Source organism: Anolis sagrei, chromosome 6 (genome assembly GCF_037176765.1).
Source record: "Anolis sagrei isolate rAnoSag1 chromosome 6, rAnoSag1.mat, whole genome shotgun sequence".
In the NCBI taxonomy this organism is placed as follows: Eukaryota; Metazoa; Chordata; class Lepidosauria; order Squamata; family Dactyloidae; genus Anolis; species Anolis sagrei.
In genome coordinates, this window is record NC_090026.1 from 103,538,650 (window position 1) to 103,560,733 (window position 22,084).

The 22,084-nt window shown below is 36.6% G+C and overlaps 2 protein-coding genes across 4 annotated transcripts in view; one reads left to right on the forward strand and one right to left on the reverse strand.

Moving 5' to 3' along the window:
* Window positions 1–205: 205 nt before the first annotated feature.
* Window positions 206–967, forward strand: FAM237B (family with sequence similarity 237 member B). Its single transcript, XM_060783445.2, has 2 exons — window positions 206–589; window positions 891–967. The coding sequence occupies exons 1-2, from the start codon at window positions 208–210 to the stop codon at window positions 923–925; spliced, it is 417 nt and encodes a 138-aa protein (XP_060639428.1). The 5' UTR covers window positions 206–207; the 3' UTR covers window positions 926–967.
* Window positions 968–5,610: 4,643 nt separating this feature from the next.
* CFAP69 (cilia and flagella associated protein 69) overlaps window positions 5,611–22,084 on the reverse strand; it is a 28,791-nt gene continuing 12,317 nt past the window's right edge. Inside the window, exons 9-23 of one of the 3 annotated variants that reach the window (XM_060782290.2) lie at window positions 21,813–21,936; window positions 19,739–19,787; window positions 19,521–19,642; window positions 18,517–18,733; window positions 17,620–17,784; window positions 16,388–16,500; window positions 15,662–15,780; window positions 14,169–14,250; window positions 13,168–13,360; window positions 12,182–12,319; window positions 11,731–11,807; window positions 9,666–9,863; window positions 8,356–8,442; window positions 7,844–7,948; window positions 5,611–5,983 (exon numbers count right to left, since the gene is read on the reverse strand). In XM_060782290.2, the coding sequence (XP_060638273.2) occupies window positions 5,807–5,983; window positions 7,844–7,948; window positions 8,356–8,442; window positions 9,666–9,863; window positions 11,731–11,807; window positions 12,182–12,319; window positions 13,168–13,360; window positions 14,169–14,250; window positions 15,662–15,780; window positions 16,388–16,500; window positions 17,620–17,784; window positions 18,517–18,733; window positions 19,521–19,642; window positions 19,739–19,787; window positions 21,813–21,936 (1,966 nt within the window). In that variant the 3' untranslated portion in view covers window positions 5,611–5,806. The remainder of the gene's footprint in view (window positions 5,984–7,843; window positions 7,949–8,355; window positions 8,443–9,665; window positions 9,864–11,730; window positions 11,808–12,181; window positions 12,320–13,167; window positions 13,361–14,168; window positions 14,251–15,661; window positions 15,781–16,387; window positions 16,501–17,619; window positions 17,785–18,516; window positions 18,734–19,520; window positions 19,643–19,738; window positions 19,788–21,812; window positions 21,937–22,084) is intronic. The other 2 variants (XM_060782291.2, XM_060782292.2) reach the window with 2 other exon arrangements.

Consider the following 22,084-nt stretch of genomic DNA (forward strand, 5'->3'; position numbering starts at 1 on the left):
GCTTTCACAACCATGCACAGAAATAAAAAAATACTATGGCAAAATTAATGGAACTAGAACTAATAGCACTTCTGGCTGGGAGAACCCATACTTGTAATACTGTACAACTGCACGCCTGTCAAGATTTTGCTACTGCATAGTTCAAAGTTTATAAAAAGAGAAAGCTGAACCATTTGTTTGCATTATTTTCAGGTACGCCTGTGCAACATGGGATCCTCAATCCGAAGAAGGTGGCTTCTTCAACTGGGCAGTCTGTTGATGTTGAATTTAGTTAATGGCAATATAGACTACCATAACGGAGCCCCTGACAGCCTGGGAGAAATTGATAATTCATGCTGGGAAGCCTCCTCTCATAAGCTGATGGAAATGAAGAACATTAGGGCAGCAGACACAGTTACTGCTCTCTGGAAATTTATGATGTTCTTAAAAGAGTCCTCTACGCCCAAGCATAATGATGTCTTCAACGATTTAGCACAAACCTTCTGGAATATGTACATAGACTGTTTGGTTTCCAGGTCTCATGGAGTGGGCAAGAGACAACTACGATTCTCACGCAACACTTTGACAAATGCACAGGAAACTTCAGAAGGTGTTTTTTTCACATTAGCCTGTTAAAGAATTGTAATGTTTTGTTTTGTTTCCGTCAGATTAAGGAAATAACTCCTGATTTGTTTCTTCTGATATTTCTCAACATGTTACAGCTAAGGAGTTAAGAGTTATACTTGTGCCTATAAAATCTAGGTCCTATTGCACTATAAAAGGGATAACATCCAACATTGTCCCAATCTTCATGGCAACAGCATTTGTATTTGACAGCTTGGAACAAAAAATTAAATGAGGAAATAAGACTTGTTTGCATTTGTAAACATCTTTCCTTTCTCTTTCTACAGGTGTTGCAAATTTCAACAGTAGGGCAAGGAGATAAAACTAGAGAAGACATCAGAAGTGATGCCAAACTAAAGGAAGATGGCTGACTTTTCAAAAAGCAGATCTTTCACTGTGAATGTTTTTGAGAACTATTTCTTGTGATCTTTTCGATTATCTTATAATTTAATAAGCATGTTCCAAGCAATCACTACAAACATGGTCACTTTTCTCATCAATGCAATGCAAATGTTTTATTTCTTTTGAGTAAATTACTTGTGTTCTCTCAGGTAAATCCATATTTAAATCCATTATCACATTTTTGTAGACTTCCTTTATGGGCAGGGGAATTCTCTTATTTCAAAAACTGCTAAATTCAGTAGAAACTCAATATATTTTTATACACTAACAAATCACAGTACAGTAAGGACAAGCATATTTTAATGTCTCATGAATGAGATTCCAGTGTACAGAAAACCAGAAAAGTCTACGCAAGTCCAAGGATGGTTGATGTAACTTTCTGTGCAGTCATTCGGTGTTGAATTTGATCATGCTGGTTATCACGAATTAAAATATTTTTCTATGCAGTCAAAACTATTAAAATTGTGCTCTTATTCCTTGGATATTGTCCTTGATACTTGTTACATGCATAGAAGGCAAAGTCTTGGACATACAAACTCTGCCTTTTGTTTTACACACACACAAGCTTTGGTTAGCATAAGTAAAGGTAAAGGTTTCCCCTTGACATTAAGTCTAGTCAAGTCCGACTCTGGGGGGTGGGGCTCATTTCCATTTCTAAGTCCAAGGTCATGTGGCCGGCATGACTGTATGGAGCACCGTTACCTTTCCACTGAAGCAGTACCTATTGATCTACTCATATTTGCATGTTTGCGAACTGCTAGGTTGGCAGAAGCTGGGGCTAACAGTGGGAGCTTACCCCACTCCTCGGATTCCAACCGCCAACCTTTCAGTCAACAAGTTAAGCAGCTCAGCGGTTTAACCAACTGCGCCACCGAGGGTTTTAGTTAGCATAGGGAAAGGTTAACACCCTGTGGTGTTTGTTTTGCTCTCTGTTTCCCTGATCAGAAGAGTTAACCTCACTTTCTATCTCTGTGATAATTGGATTTTGAAAAAAAAATGGCTTGTTGTGGAAACAAAGAACTGTAGATAAAGCTTTTCAGGAGTGAATTTTCCTTTCTAGGGGTAGATTTTCCTCGCTCATTGTTGTCTCACCCCTGTTCTTAACTATGAGTTGTTTGTAAGTTGGATGTTTCTAACTCAGGTACTGCCTGTATTGATATAAAAGTGGAAGATGATGATAACAATAGGCGATGAGTCTGGAGAAAGGTTCTCAATCCCCATTTGGTTATGGAAATCCACTAGGCGACATTGATCAAGTCACACTCTGAATCTCAGAGGCAAATTCACTCTGATCCAAAATGCAAAGAAAACCCTGTGACACACTCATCTTAGGGTTGACATAAGTCAGAAATGGCTTGAAAGTACACAACAACCACAATGGCAATAACATATTACCAAGTGAGGCAGTTATGGATCCTTTTGTTTTTATTTATTGCTGTGGTTCCCACCATTTTTTTGACCAGGGAACATTTTGACTAGGGAACACTTGACCAGGGCCGATTTGACCAGGGACCAGTCTCCAACATTAGTACCAAAATGGTTATGAATCAGTTTTTGGTCAGCTTTAGATTCAGTTTGGTTACTTGCAGTGCTGATTCAGAAAACTGCATTGAACAGACCATATCAGCTCTAGTTTCTGATACAGAACATATGCCATCCAGTAGTTGCCATCTGCTCGTTCACAGAAAACCATATTTAATAATCAAGAGCAGTAACCTTATTTTAGGTCTTGTGGCCCACTAGAGGGCCATGGCCCACAGGTTGGGAAGCACTGATCTAAAGAGAAAACTTAGAGTTTTACATTCCAAATTAATATAGTGGGCTTTATTTCTCTTACTGTTGCAGGAACTCTAGTTTCCTTATAAAGGCTTTCCAAACCTCTTCTCGTTTTTTTCTACCAAAGAATTTAATCATTTAGGAAATATCCAAGTGCACTGCCTTATTGTAGCCCATTTAGATGGGGCCAAAATTATGACCTAAAACCAGTAAAAATGAGAATATCTTATATTTACAGTGGATTTTCAACTGATCAAAACTGATTAGATAATCCATTTGTATAGCCCCTTATCTGGAACAAGCCAAATATATCCACTGTGACTTTATTACTTTCCTTTCCCTTCAGACTTCTAAATCAAGCAATTCTACTATTTATGTAGTCAACATTTTGCCACCAAAATGTCATGGATTCCTTGTACTTCAGATCTCCAGGTCTGCTTCATTGTGTCCTTTTCCTGTTCCTTATTTGAAGAACCATAACACCCAAATCTTTGCATTCTTTTTCTAGATACCTACTTCTCTTAGTTGTAAATGCTCCCCAATGAAAAAAACAAACACAGTTTTAAACAGCATAGTTTCATTTTAAACTACGTTAGCAATATATAAAACTTTTTGGACGAGTTCTCTTGTCTCCCAACTGTTTTGCTATTCTCAAAATGGGAGTGCTTAAGAGTATGAATAATTTGTGTGCTGACCCTGTGGACATGCCACTGGCTACATGGCCTATTCACGTGCAGATTTCAATACCAAAGTCTAATCGCAATAGCAGAAATCCTTCCTAAGAAATAATAATAAATAAAAGAATTGCAAGTGAATAAATATAGGAGATAGAATGGTTAGAATCAGGAATTGCTGCTCCTTCTTCAGGATGACTCCCATGGTGTGGAAGAGCTGCATTTACACATTATCCAGAAAATGTGCCAACAATACGGATGGGGAATGAGGGATGCAAGACTCTGCTAGTGAGGTAATACACTACCAATATGGAGGGGGAAAGAAGGGATTACAGTTAGAACTGTCATCTTGCAAATGAAAAGTTGCTGCCGATGTTCTAGACCAGGGCTTCTTCAGCCTTTCCACTCACAACCCCTTTCGGCCTGAGAAATGTTTACGTGACCCCAGGTGTGTGTATGTATATATATACATGCACACACACATGAATGAAATAAGTATAAAAATGGAACATTTACTGATAACAAATCAGCCTTTGCAAGGCTTCCTAAACAAGACTGGTTTTCCTTTTAATGAAGTACAGCTGAAGCATGTTCTGCAGAGTACTGTAAACACTGCAGAACAGATTAGTATAAATGTGTAAAACAGCTTCTAGGTGATGACCAGAAAACTTTTACTATTGCCAGATTTTTTTTGGACACCAATATATAGCAAAAGGGGGGCCCATTCGTCATTGGGGCCCACAGTTTAAGAAGCAGTGTTCTAGGTCACTAATGACTGAACAGTTGCATGTGTGAGTCATATGAATAGGAAATTAGAATGTGGGACTACCACTGACTTGTAGTATCAAATTATAGTGCCTGCTGCAATAGAAATATTACATTTATCTGTCTAAGTCGTCTCCAATTTTCACCTAGTCTTTAAAAATCTAGGGTGTTTCAAAATGACACACCCAATTTCAAACCAGAATATTTCACAATGGCAACATTGTTATACCAATCCATCCATCCATCATTGACTGCATCCCCTGAACTGCTGATATTTCTGATTAGCTTCTTCTTTATCTCTAATGCTAGCATCTACCAACAATAACTTTATGATCAATGAGGATGCTTAGAGAGAAACAAATTAAAATAAATATTAATAAATTTTATTTCTTGCCCACCTCTCCTCATGGCTTGAGGAGGGTTACATCTATTCCCAAGCAGTACCTTGCTTTAGAGATGTGGTTTTCAAAATGGTGGTTGCAGAGAAACCAAGGGAGATATGATTGCTACTGCTTTTTTTCTCCCCTTTGGAGCCACTGCCTTCAAGCTGTTGTTTTCAAAATGGTAGTTGCAGCTTTCTGTGAAAGATATCATTGCTACCATAATGTTCTCCACTTTGGAGGCATTCCCTCTGAGCTCTGGTTTTCAAAATGGCAGTCGCAGTTAACCAGGAGACCTATAACTGCTTATCTTTCCTAATTATCCCCTTGTTATTTATCCTTACTAACATCCTTGCCTTTTAAGTTTGTCAGAGGAGGGTAAACATGACTGGTTGGGTTAGGTAGGAGAGAAAAAACTGTTGGGGAAGGGGGTGGGGTTTGAACAGCTCAACTGAAAAAGAACCTTGGATCCTGCTATTCCTGTTGGAGTGTGGGGATGAAACCCAATGGTTGCTCCTCCTGCCATCCCAGAATGAAGCCCTGCCTAACAGTGAAGTGTTAGTCAAAGCTTCTACATGGAGATTGAAGCAAAGCAGTTCTTAGTTCTTCAGTTGGTTTTGGTTATGGATTTCCCTAAAGTTTGGCTGCTTCCTACATTACCCTCGTTGACTTCGATCCCACTGTGCGTGTATTCGAAAGGGGACAAAGATGTAATTGTAATGTATGAATCAATCATGTGGCTGTTTAGTTAAGATATTATTTGCCTGTAACACGTCAGTGATACAGCATTTGTCTCATTCACATGATTTTAGAGCAATTACTGGATTATGACAATGATGCCAATGCCCCTTTTACTGTACATTGAAAGTAGCTGTTTTCTTCTCTTTATCTTTCAAATCTCTGCCAATGTAAATGTCACGATAATACACATCACTCTATGCATTTAATGTTAGCTCTCAGTGACAACAGAATGTAAATTGAGTCAATTTGGCAATGATTAGAGTGCAATGTTTTGACATGCATTGAATTTATTCAATAGCATCATGATGTCCGCATTATTAATAGAGCCAAAAAAGCTATTTAAAAATAACTATATTTCCCAGTGTGGCACAAATAGGTGCTTATATATATATACACACATACATGCATACACACACGTTAATTTAAAAAATATAAGAGAGCTGTCTAGAACAGTATGGGGAATATTTATTTTACAGATACTGAACCTTTTTTGAATGATTCTATTACTTTAACCTCTTTGATGCTTTTTAAAGCTCCTCCACGAATAGGGAGCTTTTTAAGTGCAAGATCTGTATCAGCCAGTGGGCCTCCAGTCAATTCAGAAGGTGTACTTTCCACTGTTACTAGGCGACCAGATGCAATCTGTAAAAAGAAAACATTTGGCTCAATGGTCTGACAAAATGAAACAAGGGCTAGTCTAATGTCCTCTTTTCCAACCATTCCTTGGGGGGGGGGGGGGGACGACATTCTAAAATATATATTCTTTCACAATACATTTTCAAAGGAAATGTGTAAATAAATTAATTGTCTTTAGACATTGCTTCTTTCCTTATGGTCCCGTGCTTTGCTGTTCTAGATCTACACTTTAGTTGAAACGTGAATACACACATCATAAGCTTATGCTTCAGGTGAAGGTTATATAGCTTGTCAGGAGTTGCTGTGGTTTTAGCTATGAATCTATTTCTAATTGTTTTTAAAAGTCTAAACTGTTTATTTTTTTAATGCTGTTTATGTTTAATTTCATTTTAAAGTTTGTATATTTTAGGTTTCAATTGTATTGTATTAGTTTTATCATGAGATATGTAGGTTCTGGATCTGTAAGTTCCACTGACCACATCCTGTATATAAAATGGAGATGACATAAATATGAATATAGATGTAATGAAGTATCTGTGTTTATATGGCTGCCACTTAATAATATGGGATATGATCATTCACTTCTTTTGGGCATCTGTGGAGGGGTTCCAGATCCCAAGGGCCCACTGCAATACTATTTGCACAGGTATGGCATGAACAGAGTAGGCAATGTTTTATATAAGGAAGTATAAAACTTAAAGAAAAATGGTATCTGTTTGTATAGAATGTGTTTGTATGATTTCAAATTTTACTTCTACTATCCATATCCATACTATCTTTCAATGTGTCTTCAATGCTTCTTTCCCTCTAGCTAAGAGAACTCATTTAAATGCTTTTTTCTTAGGTATTGTTGTAGTTCAGCCTTTGATTATGCCTGCACCTGATTTCTCTGGGGATTCTGGGCCTGTTAGTCATTTTAATGACACTGGGGTTCTGGGTCTGCAGGTCAGCAGGAGAGCCAGCAAGAGATTTTAAGCCTGAAAATAAGCGGCCTGTGTCTGAAGGCCACATTCCTGAAAAGCAGTTCACTAGGAAAACAAGGTCAGTAACAGATCGGAATTCAAAGGATGGAAATGAAAGTCCAGGTGGGCAGACTAATGAGCAGTTGGATAGGAGATTTGTGTTCCATCAAAATAGAGCTTCTCAGGAGAGTTTATGAAGGTCAAGATGCCCATTAGTCAAGAAGTCCTTATCAGTCTCCTAGGGGAGAAGGCATGATTTTTTTCTTTATATTAGATAGCCCAGCAGATGGGTCCATCAGTCCAGGCTATATTGGTGTTTGAGTATACAACTACTGTCAAGTCAAGGGATTTCTAGTTCCATGTTCCATGTTTCCTTTTGTTCATGTCTCATGATTCCAAGTTTTGAGGACTGCTCCTGAATCTCACGTTTTGGATTTTTTCTGCTTTTGTATTCCTGGGTTTTGATGTTATTCCTGTACTATGATTTCTTCTTGATATTTGGACTTTGGTTTTTAAAATACTTTTTGCTGAATTACTTTTCATCTATATTTTTCAATAAACTGCTTTGTTATTTTACCTTGAACAGGGGTGTGGCTTAAGTAAAGAGGTAGTTCCCAGCCTTGAAGTGCAACAGATATAAACTATAACAATTGAGGAGCTTAAAAATCAGACTGTCAGCACCACAATCTTGTATGTGCAACTTTTCTGCAATGCTAATGCATTTCTTGTCTGAATACAACTGATGTTCACAGAATATGAATGTAATACATACTAAATATGTTGAATACCTGCTATTTCATAATATATAAAGATATTTTGTATGAGGTTACTGGCACGATACATTTGAAACATTTTATATTATATCAATCTGGATTGAAAATGAGGAAGTGTGTATTTTACTTACAGTTGTATTTAGGCCTTTAATGTCAGTTGGATGGAGTGTTGCCTTAAATGACTTCACTTTTGATCTAGAAATTTCTATGGATTTTTCCTGAAGTCTTTTTGCTTGCTGTAAAAAATCCAAATGGTAAATATTCACGTCAACATAGAACATTGCAGTTAAATGTCTTACTTTATACCCACAATTGTGAGATTCCATTAACAAGTTTACTCTTTCTAGCCCCACTCAAAATGGTAAAAGGAGTTACAGATAACTTGAGAAGTTCTTGTGTATTATCAACTTCTCTTTGGTATTTCCCCTAGTTGTACAAAGCTGCTTTTTCGTGTCCTTAGTTAGTAATCAGTGGCTATAAATATTTCTGTAAGTCCCATTGATTCAATGGCTCTATTTCAGGGGAGACTAGTATTTGGATTTGGAGTTGAATAGCTCCCCCAAGAAACCTTTCCGCACAATAGCTTCAAAATAAGTACTAGATGATGCTAACCCTAATGTACTCTTCTGAATGATTTGCTTACCTTTAAAGCCTCATAATTTGATGTCCGAGTTAAGAAATTTTCCCAAGACTTGCTGACCATTTCCCTTTGCTTATGAAGTGAATGAATCTAGGATACGGAAGAGAATAATCAGGAAAAAACCTCACTCTTCAGACTTTTTAGAGGCATAGTTCAGTCTCTAGCTTTTAAATGCCATTTTATTCTTTGGTTCATATTGCAGGCAGCACAACACAACATTTAGCAAAACTAAAGGTAGCACTTTCAATTATTTATTTATTTATTTACAACATTTATATCCCGCCCTCCTCACCCAGAAGGGGACTCAGGATGGCTTTCATAAGTGGCATGATTCCATGCTTGAACAACAACAATTAAAAAGCAACTAAACAACAATTTAAAACATTAAAACAACATATGTAAACATTAGACAACTATTGTGCATATATCCAGTCAGAAAATCAGATAATCATATTCATCCATCTAAAGCCAATTCCAACTGTATTACATATTATGCTGGGCCAAATGCTTGCTCCCAAAGCCAAGTTTTCACTTGTTTGCGAAATGGCAGGAGGGAAGGGGCTATCTAATCCTACTACGGAAGGAGTTCCACAGCTGAGGGGCCACCATTGAGAAGGCACTGTCTCTCGTCCCCAGCAGTCATACTTGCGAAGGTGGTGGGAATGAGAGCAGGGCCTCCCCAGAAGATCTCTGTGATGGTTCATAGAGGGAAATGTGTTCAGACAGGTAAGTTTGGCCAGGGTCATCCAGGGCTTTTTAGGCCAAAGCCAGCACTTTGAATTGTGCTCGGTAGCAAACTGGCAGCCAGTGGAGCTGGCGCAACAGGGGAGTTGTGTGGTCTCTGTACACCACTCCTGTTAGCAATCTGGCTGGCGCATGCTGGACTAGCTGAAACTTCCAAACAGTCTTCAAAGGCAGCCCCACGTAGAGCACATTGCAGTAGTCTATATGAGATGTAACCAGCGCATGGACCACTGTGGCCAAGTCTGACTTCACAAGGTACGGGTACAAAAGCGCTCCTTGGGTTCCAAACTCAGCAATGAGTCCAGGAGAACTCGCAAGCTGAGAACCTGCACCTTCAGGGGGAGTGTAACCCCAATCCAGCACAACATACAAGTATGCAAGTATGTTATTATTCTCACAACATACTTGCATATGGCTTCCCATCAACTTTTTTCTGCATATAGGCCACAAATGAGAAACCTTGTATTTTTTTAGCTTTTAAGGAAGCAACAACTCATATTAATGTAAGTAATAACTAAAGGAATTTCTTTCTAAATAAATGGCCCTCACAAAATTGCTTCTTTGCTTACCTTAGCATAACATTTTTCTTCCTCCTGAATTTCCTGGTATTTCTGGCTTTCTAGCATTTCAGTCTGAAGGGAAAGCACCATCTTTCCAACATTTTCAAATGCTTCAATAACAACCTGCAATACTTCCGGGTCAGGAGTGACTGGTTTGAAATTTTCTTTTTTAAGTTCTGCACATATTTCACTCCAGACTTCACCAACCTTTGTGGGATTTAAAAGGTAATTGATTCAACTTTAAATATAAGTATTATACTCCACAAAATAAACTCAAAAGGAAAATTAGGCAGTTTTTTTTCATTTTTGTAAATTGGGCAGCAGACACAAAACCATTGCATATCCCTGGAATTTCAATAGGGCAAGATCAAGAGATATGAAGGAAGACGGTCTTATTCCTGAGCTCTGCACTGGAAAGAGTGTCCCGGAGTCTAACGAATTAGGCAATTCTGTATACTTGACAAACATTTATGGGTCTCCTAGAATACCAAATTTCAAACTTCATATAATCTCTTTAATATAACCTACAGCATGAGGCATGCCGCATTATCACAGGATGTCTGTCCCCTACACTGGAGAAATTACACTGTTTAACTGGTATTGCACCACCTGACATCCGCCAGGAAGTAGCAGCCAATAATGAAAGGACCAAGGCAGTGACATCTCTGGCCCATCTCTTGTTCGGATATCAGCCGCATGCCAACACCTTTATCAAGAAATAGTTTTCTAAGATCTACAGAGATACTTGCAGGAACACCTCAGCAAACGAGAGTCCAAAAGTGGCAGGCTAAAACCCAGAACTTCAACCCATGGCCGATACCAAATGAGAATCTTCCTCCTGGACACACAGAAGACTGGGCGACTTGGAAGGCTCTGAACAGACTGTGCTCTGGCACCACGAAATGCAGAGCCAACCTTAAGAAATGGGGCCACAAATTGGGAGTCCACAACATGCACGTGTGGAGAAGAGGAAACCACAGACCACCTATTACAATGCAGTCTGAGCCCTGCCACATGCACAATGGAGGATCTTTTTATAGCAACACCAGAGGCACTCCAAGTGGCCAGCTTGGAGTGCTGTAATGTATTTTTAAAACTTTGTGTTTTTTAAATACATTACAACTGTACCCTTGGTTTGCTCCTGATACGATATATAAAAAACATAACCTACAAGTTTCCCATCTTGTGTATAAGCTATCCAACATGGAGATAATGAATTTTGCAAACCAGTCTTATCAAACAGATGATTTGTAAAACATGATACATTTATTCTAGCTTAATGATATTATGATCCAAATAACATAGATTAGGTGAGCATCACTATCAAGCCTCTATATAAGCTTCTTGGGTTTTATATGGAGTTTAAAGAAAACCATATGTGTAAAGTATAACACTTATAGGGTTGCTATAAGTTTTTCGGGCTGTATGGCCATGTTCCAGAAACATTCTCTCCTGACGTTTCGCTTGCATCTATGGCAGCCATCCTCAGAGGTTGTGAGGTCTGTTGGAAACTAGGGAAATTGGGTTTATGTATCTGTGGAATTTCCAAGGTGGGAGAAAGAACTCTTGTTTGTTGGAGGTAGGTGTGACTGTTTCAATTGGCCACTTTGATTAGAATGTAATGTTCCAGCAATTTTCAAGGTGTGGCTTCTTACTGCCTGGGGGAATCCTTTGTTGAGAGGTGATTAACTGTCCCTGATTGTTTCTTGTCTGGAGCTCCCTTGTCTTTATTTACTGTTATGATTTTAGAGTTTTTTTTAATGCTGATAGCCAGATTTTGTTCATTTTCATGATTTTTTCCTTTCTGTTGAAACTGTCCACATGCTTGTGGATTTCAACGTCTTCTCTGTGAAGTCTTATATGGTAGTTTTTAGAGTGGTCCAGTATTTCTGTGTTCTCAAATAATATGCTGTGTCCAGGTTGGTTCATAACACACATTTTTTTCATTTAAAATTCTAATTTGATCTAGTGTAGGAAATAATGGTAGCATGCTAAACATTGATTCTATTTCTTCCAAGCTGTAAACAGAAAGCTGCATTAATAATAGAAACCCACATAAAAACACCAAACTCACCTTGAAGTCAAAATATCTACGTATGATAGCAAGTGTGACAAAATCCTTCGTGGTTAGGCCAGGCAAATTTTCAAAACCTAAAGTAAGGCATCCATAATTACCTTATCTTATTATTGTATTAAAATCACATCAATTTTAAAATGCATAACTTCAGCAAAATTGAATGATATCACTGAAGAACAGGTAACATCTCGCTCTGAATGTTCTTAGCAACTAGTTGGTAAAAAGAAATAGGATATTTCTTTTCTTAATATTGTAATAGTGGAAGACACTTCCCCAAACCTATGATCTTATTCAAGTAAGTAAGTTATTTTATGTACTTTCCTTTGTTATTTTATTCTGCTTATCTGTGCTGGGTTTGGTTACAAAACAAAAAATCTTTAAGTGATTTATATCCATTTCTAAACGACGTATTATTATGAAATGCAGGTTATGTTTATGGTGCCTTTACCTAGTTTACAAATGATACAATAAATCTTGGCTCTCATGTTTTCAGCAACATCCATTATGGCAATAGTGGGACAATTGGCAGGCATTGGAATCACTTCCTGGGTTTTCTGGAACTGGCTCATTAATGGCTTCTTTGTGTCTACAACACAAAATAAGAAATATACAGATATTCAGCAACTGAATTGCTTCATGCCCAGCTCAGGGGAGGAGAAAGTTGAGGCTGTCAGTATCTAGGGCAGGCATGGGCAAACTTTGGCTCTCCAAATGTTTTGGACTTCAACTCCCAGAATTCCTAACAGCTGGTAGGCTGCTAGGAAATGTGGGAGTTGAAATTTAAAACACCTGGAGGGCTAAAGTTTGCCCATGTAATTTCAATGTTTGGGCTCTACAAATTATTTTTATAGGAGCTTGGTGTAATTTGGGGAAATAAATGTAGTTGTATAGATACCTTGTGGACCTCAGTTAAACACCAAGCAAGCCTGGCTTAATAAAGAAATACAGGGCACTAATAGATGTACTTTTGCAAACGATAAAATGAATGCCATCTACTGGTAAGGGAAGAATAAAGCATCTCTATAATTCCTACAGTATTACTCTTGTGAAGACATTGGAGAGTTTCCTTGAGACATAATCTAATTCTGGTTTAAGCCATTATTAGAACATTCTAAATTCTTATTCCAAAGCAAAAATGAAATAATGCAATGGACATTTATGTGTCAAAGAAGAGAGAAGAAAGTCAACATATGCCTATAGGATAAATTTTATAATATTACCCGTTATATCCAAATCTTTGTCTTTTCCATACTTTGTGATCAACATACTTTATTTCTCCAAACATCTGTAAAGTCATTTATACTCACGTAAGAAGTACATATGTAGGATTAAGAATTTCCGATGTTTACATCATTGAAAATTTTAGGCCGTCTGAAAACATTGTTTATCCCTTACACATATAACAGTGGTTATACATTGTAAAGGAATGCTTACCAACAATTTTGCCAACTTTATCATGTTTTACTCCCATGTCCTCCTCCTCTTGTCTCCACAAATTTATTAACATACTTGCTGCTGTTTGGCCTTTCCTCCCTCGCCAAGCATTGATATGGGAAACAGTTTTAGGGTTGTCACAAAATTCAACTAATAGTCCAAGAACCAAATTGCACACATTCTTCTGATCTAGCTTTGTAGAAAAAAGCAAGGAGAAAATTATAAATATAATTCCCTACCTTTATTATAATGAAAAATACTAATAATATGAACCAATGTGTACACAAGAATTCAAATGCACAAATGACTTCTACTATCCATTTCAACAGTACTGAAAGCTTTGGATCCATACAGATTGACTAAGTGGACTATATACTAAGAAATGAATTAGGAAATTATCACATGGAGATATATGCATGACAACCCAATAATTTGGAAGGACTGAAAGGTTTAATGGCCACCTCTATTTATTGTATAAATCCTGTGCATGGAACAAAATAATATTTTAAGAAGCAGAATTTACAAATGTCACTTAGCTCCTCTGAATCTGGAAACATGACATTTTGTATGACATCTGGTATCAGCTGATGAATTTAAAATCTTATGAACTGCTGTTCCATTTTAAATAAAGTAAATGGCTTTTAAATGATATACCTAAGAATTAGGACTATATTCTTTTTATTTCTTGCACATAATAGTATTGGTATTGGGAGAGTGGGGTAATATTGTTTGGAACATTTTACACATTCTGTGAAGGGTCAATAACTTAATGCCCTAATCTTGTCTGCCACTTGTGTTAGTGTCAAGATTTGAGTCCCTCTTCCTTCTGTCCTGACACTGAAAACCGGCTCCAATGGTTCCTAGTCCTATGGAGCAAATTTCTAGATGTGGGGAATTCCCCTTCCTATTTCTACTTACTTTTTGAGACTTATGATTATATGGAGTACCAAAATATTAATCGTTTTAGTATTAATGGCTATTATTCAAATGTTATTACCCACCATCAACAAATCAAGGAGAGTGAAGATTCCTTCTCTTTCAAGAAAATAGTCCTCTAAAATGATACACCCCAAGACACAGCACCTTAAATGAAAATAATTTCAGCTTTCAGAGTCTCTTTTTGCCTTGCTTCCAGAAATTACACAGGATTTGCACTACATATTTCAAAAGAGGGAAACATCTCCTAGTTCAATTACTTTTTCACAAAGCACACAGAGCTTTATTGCTAACACCTCGGAAACAGCTTTGATTAAGAACTTCATAGCATTCTTACAATTTTTATTTTTCTTGTAATAGAAGACATATGGGAACAAGCTTCTTATTTTGTATTTAAAAGAACCCGCTCTGGTTGACATTAACTTAACATAGCCAGATTTAGTAAACTCTAAACTCAGGATTTTAACTCTCCCATGGTCAGAATGTTGCTTTTTATCAGTGATACAAATTACAAATCAATTCCTTTTAATTCCTACATATTAACCCAATCATGTTGGACCTCCTGCCATCCCAAAATGCACAGCAACTCCAACTTCACATTCTCAGAATGCCATGAGGAGCAATATACAATTTGGTTAGCACATGAGGATGAACTCAATCCCGCCAGCCATGAAAGAATCTACACAGTAAGCTCTCGTTTCTTGTTACTTTTCCTCACAAGAGAACTGAATTCTGCATCAAGAAAAGACTACAAATCTATTGCTATTATTAGAAAGCTGGCATCCCAATTCTGAGCATCTGGGAAGGATAGGAAATAGAAGTAGCTTTGTTATCAGAACGTGGAAAAGTTACTTCTGTGATTGGCCAGGCTTCTATGCAACACACCTTTACATCGAGGGAGAAGCACTACTTGTTGATACATCTGCTATTTTATTACACACATCTGTATATGAGTTTTATAAAAATTGCAGAAGCCAAGTACTTATTTTAAATTAAATTTTATAAAGTGATTTCCATGCTGCAGGATCTGTTGTCTGAATACTGGTGGAAGTAACACAGATGGTACACATTGCTTATATTACATCAGCTGGATTTATTATCAGTATGTTTATGAGATTTTAATTGATGGCTTCACCACGTAAAACTTGATATGATTTGAGACAAAGTTACATGAAAGATGATCTTAATCTATATTAGCCTACCATTGTCTAAAATCTGCAGAAGAGGCCTTTCTTGCTTGCCCATTTCTGGGAACAGCAGATATGAGGGAGATATCTTTTTTCTGCAATGGCTTTCCATCTCTGGACAACATTACACATTAAATATTGATTGAGTTGCTGATAGAAAGTTTAAAGTAAACATACCTTTAGAAAGTAAATAAACCACATTTTATGATCTTATTTTTTCATGTCAGTGATGGAATGATGAGAAAATATTTTTAAAATCAATATAAGTGGGGAGATTAGTCATTAACATCATCTTTCACAGAATATTGCTATTGAGAGCTTAGGACCTATCCACCTTCAAATGATTAACTTTTCAAAAGAGCTGTATTTACCATAAACAGTCCAGAGCACTAAAAAGTAGACGATTGTGACCCAATCCACTGTATAATTTCTTGGCATCCATCTTCAAAAATGGAATAAGTATATCTATTCCATCCCATCCAAAGAGTTCCTATTAATGTATCAGCCAAAACCACAGTATTAACATACATTATTATTAACAATTTCTATTGCACTTGATAATAATTATCACCGTCACATTCATTCTGTTTGGATTTCTTATTTACTGTTTCTGCTGGAAAGGCTTAGGTCCAGACTGATATCCACTGCATCATAAGCAACTCAATCAGTCATTTTAGAATTCTACAAGACTTTCCCATTCATCCCACCAAATCAAGAAAAGCTAATGAAATATGGGTTCATTCATCAGTTTTCTTTGCCCTCCCAAGAATACAAGAACCCAAGCTTGTTAAATCCAAAGGAGTAAGTTCTTACCAGAATGAACAGCTTCTTACTATAAAGAGTGATGTCCTCATTACTTGCAAAGATTTTTTTTTTTAAAAAAAGAAAAACCTCCTACTATTATGTTATGGGCATTTAATTTTGTGTGCTACTCCAAACTGCTAGTAAAGATTAGTCATTTGTGAAATTAACACTGTAAACATTTTTAAAACCAGAAGCAAAGGGCGCATGATCTACATAAAGAAGCTGTCTCTATGCAAGTGTAAAATAATGTAAGATGTTGCCACTTTAAATTTAAACAATGCAAGAATACAAACCTTTCTATGAGTATTATTTTCACAAAGATTTGATAGGATAAGGAAAACATCAGTCTGAATTTCCAGCACAATGGCATCTTCTTCATATTTGCTTGTGGTTTTCTTTAGGATATCTAGTAGAATACAACAACAAACAATCTTAGACTACTGCTGTGAAAATTGTTGTGTTAGTAACAAGTCTGTGGATGTTAAATTAACTCTTCTAGAAAAACGTACAGTGGCAACTCCTATCACTACTGCAAACTTTCAACCTCCTATGAATTTTAAAAATTGCGTAATATACTGGGGCAACTAAAACAATCAAAAAAGGAAATGTGAAAAGCTCTGCTACTTATTTGGATAATACTCAAGATTCCTTTCCCTGCAAATATTTATGAATAAATAATTTGTAGAAGGGGAAAGGTCTTGTTTCATTCTTGAGTCCACAAGACTATCTATAGACACATGAACTTTATGAATTACAATCCACTTTTTCAGATGCACTGACAGAAATAACAACAACAACAACAACACTTTATTTATAACCCACCCTATCTCCCCGAGGGGATTCAGAGTGGAAATAGAAAGTGAACTGTAATCCACAAAAATTCATGATCCAATATTTGTATTAGTTTTACAGGTTCTACAAAGTGCCATCTCTTTGAATATTTTTAAATAGCACACTAGTCTATGTTCCATGCTCTACAACAATTGTTTTCTGCAATATTTTCCACAACAGATTCAAAGAACATATTATTTACTTTATTAAATTTATATACTTCTCCTGAATTAGACCCAAAGCAGCTCACAACATGAATCAAAAGCTAATGATAAAAATTAAATAAACTACCATATTTCATTTTCCTTCTACATCTCTTCCTTTCCTCTTTTTTGTATGTGATCTACCCTAAAGATAATATTAAGTCATTGCCTTGGTACATTATTAAGTTGACAAAAAGCAGGGAAATGTAAAATAAGACATTTCATTGGCAAAGCAGAAAGATAAAAGATGTTTTCTGAAAGGAAGAGGAGTCAATGATCTTAACAAAAAGAGCTTTGGACTGCCTTGTCACCAGCCATAGAGAAGATAATCTATAATTATGTGGATTGCTCTCCCACATCATCTAGAAAATAAAATTGGTTTTTAGAACTTATAAAGTAAAATGTCAAAACATAAAAAGAAAAAGGAGCATGTTTGTAGCTCAACAATGCAGGCAAAATTGAGTTAATGAAACAAAGAAACTATGCTTCACCTAATAGCTGATGAATTGCCCCATTATCACAAAGATCAAGATTCACAGCCTCATCACAAAGGGATACAACAGGATTCAGCACTTTTAGGCAATACCGCATCTGGGCAAGTTTGGTGCCACGACCACCTGTACCATGAAAACTGTTACCTTGAGCAAAGAAGGGTGCTGCAAACAAAACAAATTTAAACATCTTATGCAATATAGTGTGTACTGAGCCTGCAGCAGTACTTTTAATGCTGTAAAACAATTTAAAGAATATTAAATATGATATAATTTTAGGTTGTATTTTGCTATCATATCATATATGTTTTTCTAGTATTTAATCAGGTTCCTAATCCAGCAGCTGCAGGAGAAAATGTTAATAGAAAAACAAATATACTATTTTTCATAAAGTTTCCATAAATAAAGATGCTACCATCACTTTTCAGTATCCTAGAACAGAAGCAAGAAGTCCCAGAATCTTTACATTTGTATGGTGACAGAGGGCTTGGGGTAATAAGAACACTCTCCTTCAGATGATACAATTAATAATCATCACTATAATCAGAGTATATGTGTCAAGAAGTACTAGAATTCCTCAAGAATCACACTGTTCATCAACTCATGTTCTTTCTAAAACTTGAAAATTTGTTAGTATAGTCATTGAATAAGACACCTATCCAGATCTTGGGAAACATTCAGTTTTGTTGAAGACAAGAACTAGATAATGGAAAATGGTTTCATTAAGCTTCTGGTACCCTTTGTACAAAAGTTAAATAATGAACATGGATAAACAAAAACCCAATCAATATTATAAAAAAGTACTTCATATTTTCCAGTTATAAAAGAAGCAGGTAAATTTAGTTGTATTGAGAAGCACAATATACAATAACAAAAACCCTATTTTGTTTTACCCACCATTACTCAAGCACCACTCTAGGAACATGAGAAGGCGTGTATTTCCATAGTTCGTCATGTAGTCTTCTACTAGCAAGGGAGCCACTGTGGCTAAAGTAGCAATTGCTAGAAGCTGTAACTCTTCAAACTGTGCTGCAGACATGCCAACTGATCCCGTCTTTTCATTTGGTTTTAGATAATAAAACAAAGCCAAAATAACTTTACCCTCATGAAGCAGCTGAAAAACAAAAGGGTGTACAACAGGAAAAAAACAGTGTTTGAAAAGAAAAATAGTGAATTTTTAAAATTCTGAAATTGAAAGAAAATGCTCTTAATGATTGTACTTTGTTTTGCTAATGGATATCATATTTTAGCCTTTGTATTTTGTGATCGAGAGCTTAAATACCCAAAGGGATCAAATTCTGTCTGATCCTGGAAATCAGGGCCAGCCCTGATTAATACTTGGATTGGACACTAAGGCCTCATCTACACTGCCATATAAAATCCAGATTATCTGCTTTGAACTGGACTATATGGCAGCGTAGACACATATAATCCAGTTCAAAGTAGAAATTATGAACTATCTGCTTTGATAATCTAAATTATATAGCAGTGTAGAAGGAGGTCTAAGGAATATCAGGGCTGTAGCTTATATTTCCAAGGAAGACAGCAGCAAACATCTTAGTAATTTTCTTAGAACTCATTCTATACAAATAGGCGATCTGCCAAATATAGCCAAGACTTACATCGTATTTTAATCAATGTATATTTTAATCAATCTATATGCTAATTTATTTATTCAATAGTGGTTTTGATTGCATTTGTTTATTTCAAACAATGTTCTTGTTTATTTATTATGGAATTTTGTCTTTGCCTCTCAATCCTCCAGGGTCCTCAGGACAATGGAGTAAATCATGGCATGTATGATAATGAACTCTTTATACAGTTCTGTATAAATGCATTTGTAAACATGGATTAGAAGTGATGTATTATTAAACCTCCCTACTTATTCTGTTATGTCCTACCTGCACAGAACATAAATCGTTTGCTAGAACAGTAAGCATGTTAAGCAGCAGTTTCTTCAACTCAAAATCTTCGTAAGAGGAAGTAATCTTGAGGCCTTTTACCAAGGGATTATGACTTTTAACTATGGAAAAAAGAAAATGTTGTCTTACAAACAAATAATCCTGATTCTACATTGATAATATGCAGTAACAAGTGCTAAAAATACTAAATCATTTACCTTCAGTAAAGGTGGCAAACAGTATTAATTGCTTGGCAAATCCAGTTTCCTATAAAATAATATGTACTGTTAGATCATAGAAAATAGTATTTTGGCTTACATTTTGTTTTAATTAATAGTACCATAATGGGCTTCTGCATTTTGCTTTGGTTTTAAGGTATGTGAGAGTAGTTAACTCTTGTTGAGTTATGCCAGAAGAAAGGCCTTAAAATCTTCTGAGATTAAAATATGGGGAATAACCCCTCTCCTAAAATTGTGATATAACTTCCTTTTCCTGGAACACGCAGAACTCTTGATAATTGGTTCCTTAAGCACCTTACAGAAAAGAGACCAACTAAAAAAGAAAAGCAAAGATTAAGTGTGATACAAATGAAAGAGAAATCCCTAAGGGGCTTGGAAATAATGAAGCAACCAAACTCTGACTGAAGAATGGTAAGAATGGTCCCAAAGGATCTCCAAACATCAGCAGAGTGGAATACCGAAATAACAAATAGTGTCATCTGCTCTGCAGACAGAAATGAACAATCGTGATAGGTGAGCAGTGTTCATTCTTTGTCTGCGGAAAAGTTCCATCCAGGAATGGACTATACCCATGATTAATCATGGAAGGATAACGTCTCAAAGGTGAGAGGACATGCTGCATTATCCAAGGCAAACTTGTCTAATTCATCTCTTGTTCTTGTTTAAAGTGGCAAAATTATCTTATGTGAATGCTATATATTTTCTGAAAGGTTGCTGAATTCATACCAGGAACTCTGGCAGAATTTATTTATTTATCGTGTCATCAGCAACCATTGTTTTACAATTCTAACAGAGCAAAACAAACACAGATTGAAATGAAAAAGAAAAAAAAGAAAAAAAAACCACACAGATTTTGTAAATTTGGTATTTGGTTAAATGTCCTTTGACCAGTATCTGGCCACTTGGAGTGCCTCTGGGGTTGCCGCAAGAAGGTCCTCCATCGTGCATGTGGCAGGGCTCAGGGTGCATTGCAGCAGGTGGTCAGTGGTTTGTTCTTCTCCGCACTCGCATGCCGAGGATTCCACCCTGTAGCCCCATTTCTTAAGATTGGCTCTGGCAGAATGAGTCAATGCATATTTAGGTAGATGAAACTAGTTAAAACATCGTTTGGAATCTTCACAGCAGTTTCTATCTGACTTCATTTTATTTGATCCATGTAGACACAGTCCTAATCCCTCTGGCAAAGTTAGCAATTTTAGAGAAAATTGCATGATACAGCAATGATTCATACTGCATAGGTGAGCTTGGATGTCCTTATATGACAGTGTAGACTCATGTAGTAAAGGTAAAGGCTTCCTCTTGACATTAAGTCTAGTCCTGTCCGACTCTGGGTGGTGGTGCTAATCTCCATTTCTAAGCTGAAGAGCCAGCGTTCTCCATAGACACTGCCTAGGTCATGTGGCCAGCAGGACTGCATGGAGTGCCATTACCTTCCCGCCAGAGCAGTTCCTATTTATCTACTCACATTGGCATGTTCTTGAACTGCTAGGTTGGCAGAAGCTGGGCCTAACAGCAGGAGCTCACCCCACTCCCTGGATTCAAACTGCCGAACTTTTGGTCAGCAAGTTTAGCAGCTCAGCAGTTTAACCTGCTGCGCCACTGGGGGCTCCATGTAGACTCATGTAATTCAGTTCAAAGCAGATAATTTTATTTTCTATATTTATACCCTGTCCTTCTCTCCCCGAAGGGGACTAAGGGCGGGTTTGGAAAATGGATTATACAGCAATGTTGATTCAACCTCAGTGTTATCTACCCGGCAAAGAGGAGTTAATTCTGCAATACTCTACTGACCATGAACATATCAATTTTAGGATTTTCTAAGTGCAATTTTAACCTACTGTCCTGTGTTATAAACATTTTTCTATAGTACATAATTGGAAAAATAGAGTTTATTTCCAAGACACTGAAATCAAACATAAATATTTCGGCAGAAAATCTGCATTTACAATGGATATGCTAACACTAAGTGAATGCATGAAAGCATCTTTAAACATTTAAATTTTAAAAACCAACAATAAATGGGCTTATAAAATTCAAAATCATATATACATACAATCATTGGTGTTCCTGGGTTCTGAGCTACAAGGGTGGCTATCACCAAAATGTCATTTCTTAGTTGACGATCATAATGGCGGGAACTATGTAAAAGTAAGTGTGTAAATGCTTCTTTCAGAGCTCTGTTTAAAAAAAACAACTTATTTTTATTATATGATCTTGTCAAATATGTAACATAATGTTCATGGACATTTGAAATTATTTTCCTTCAATATTTTCAGACTGAGCAATTTAAAGGGATCGTTTCCTCACTAAAACCTGTGGGGGGAG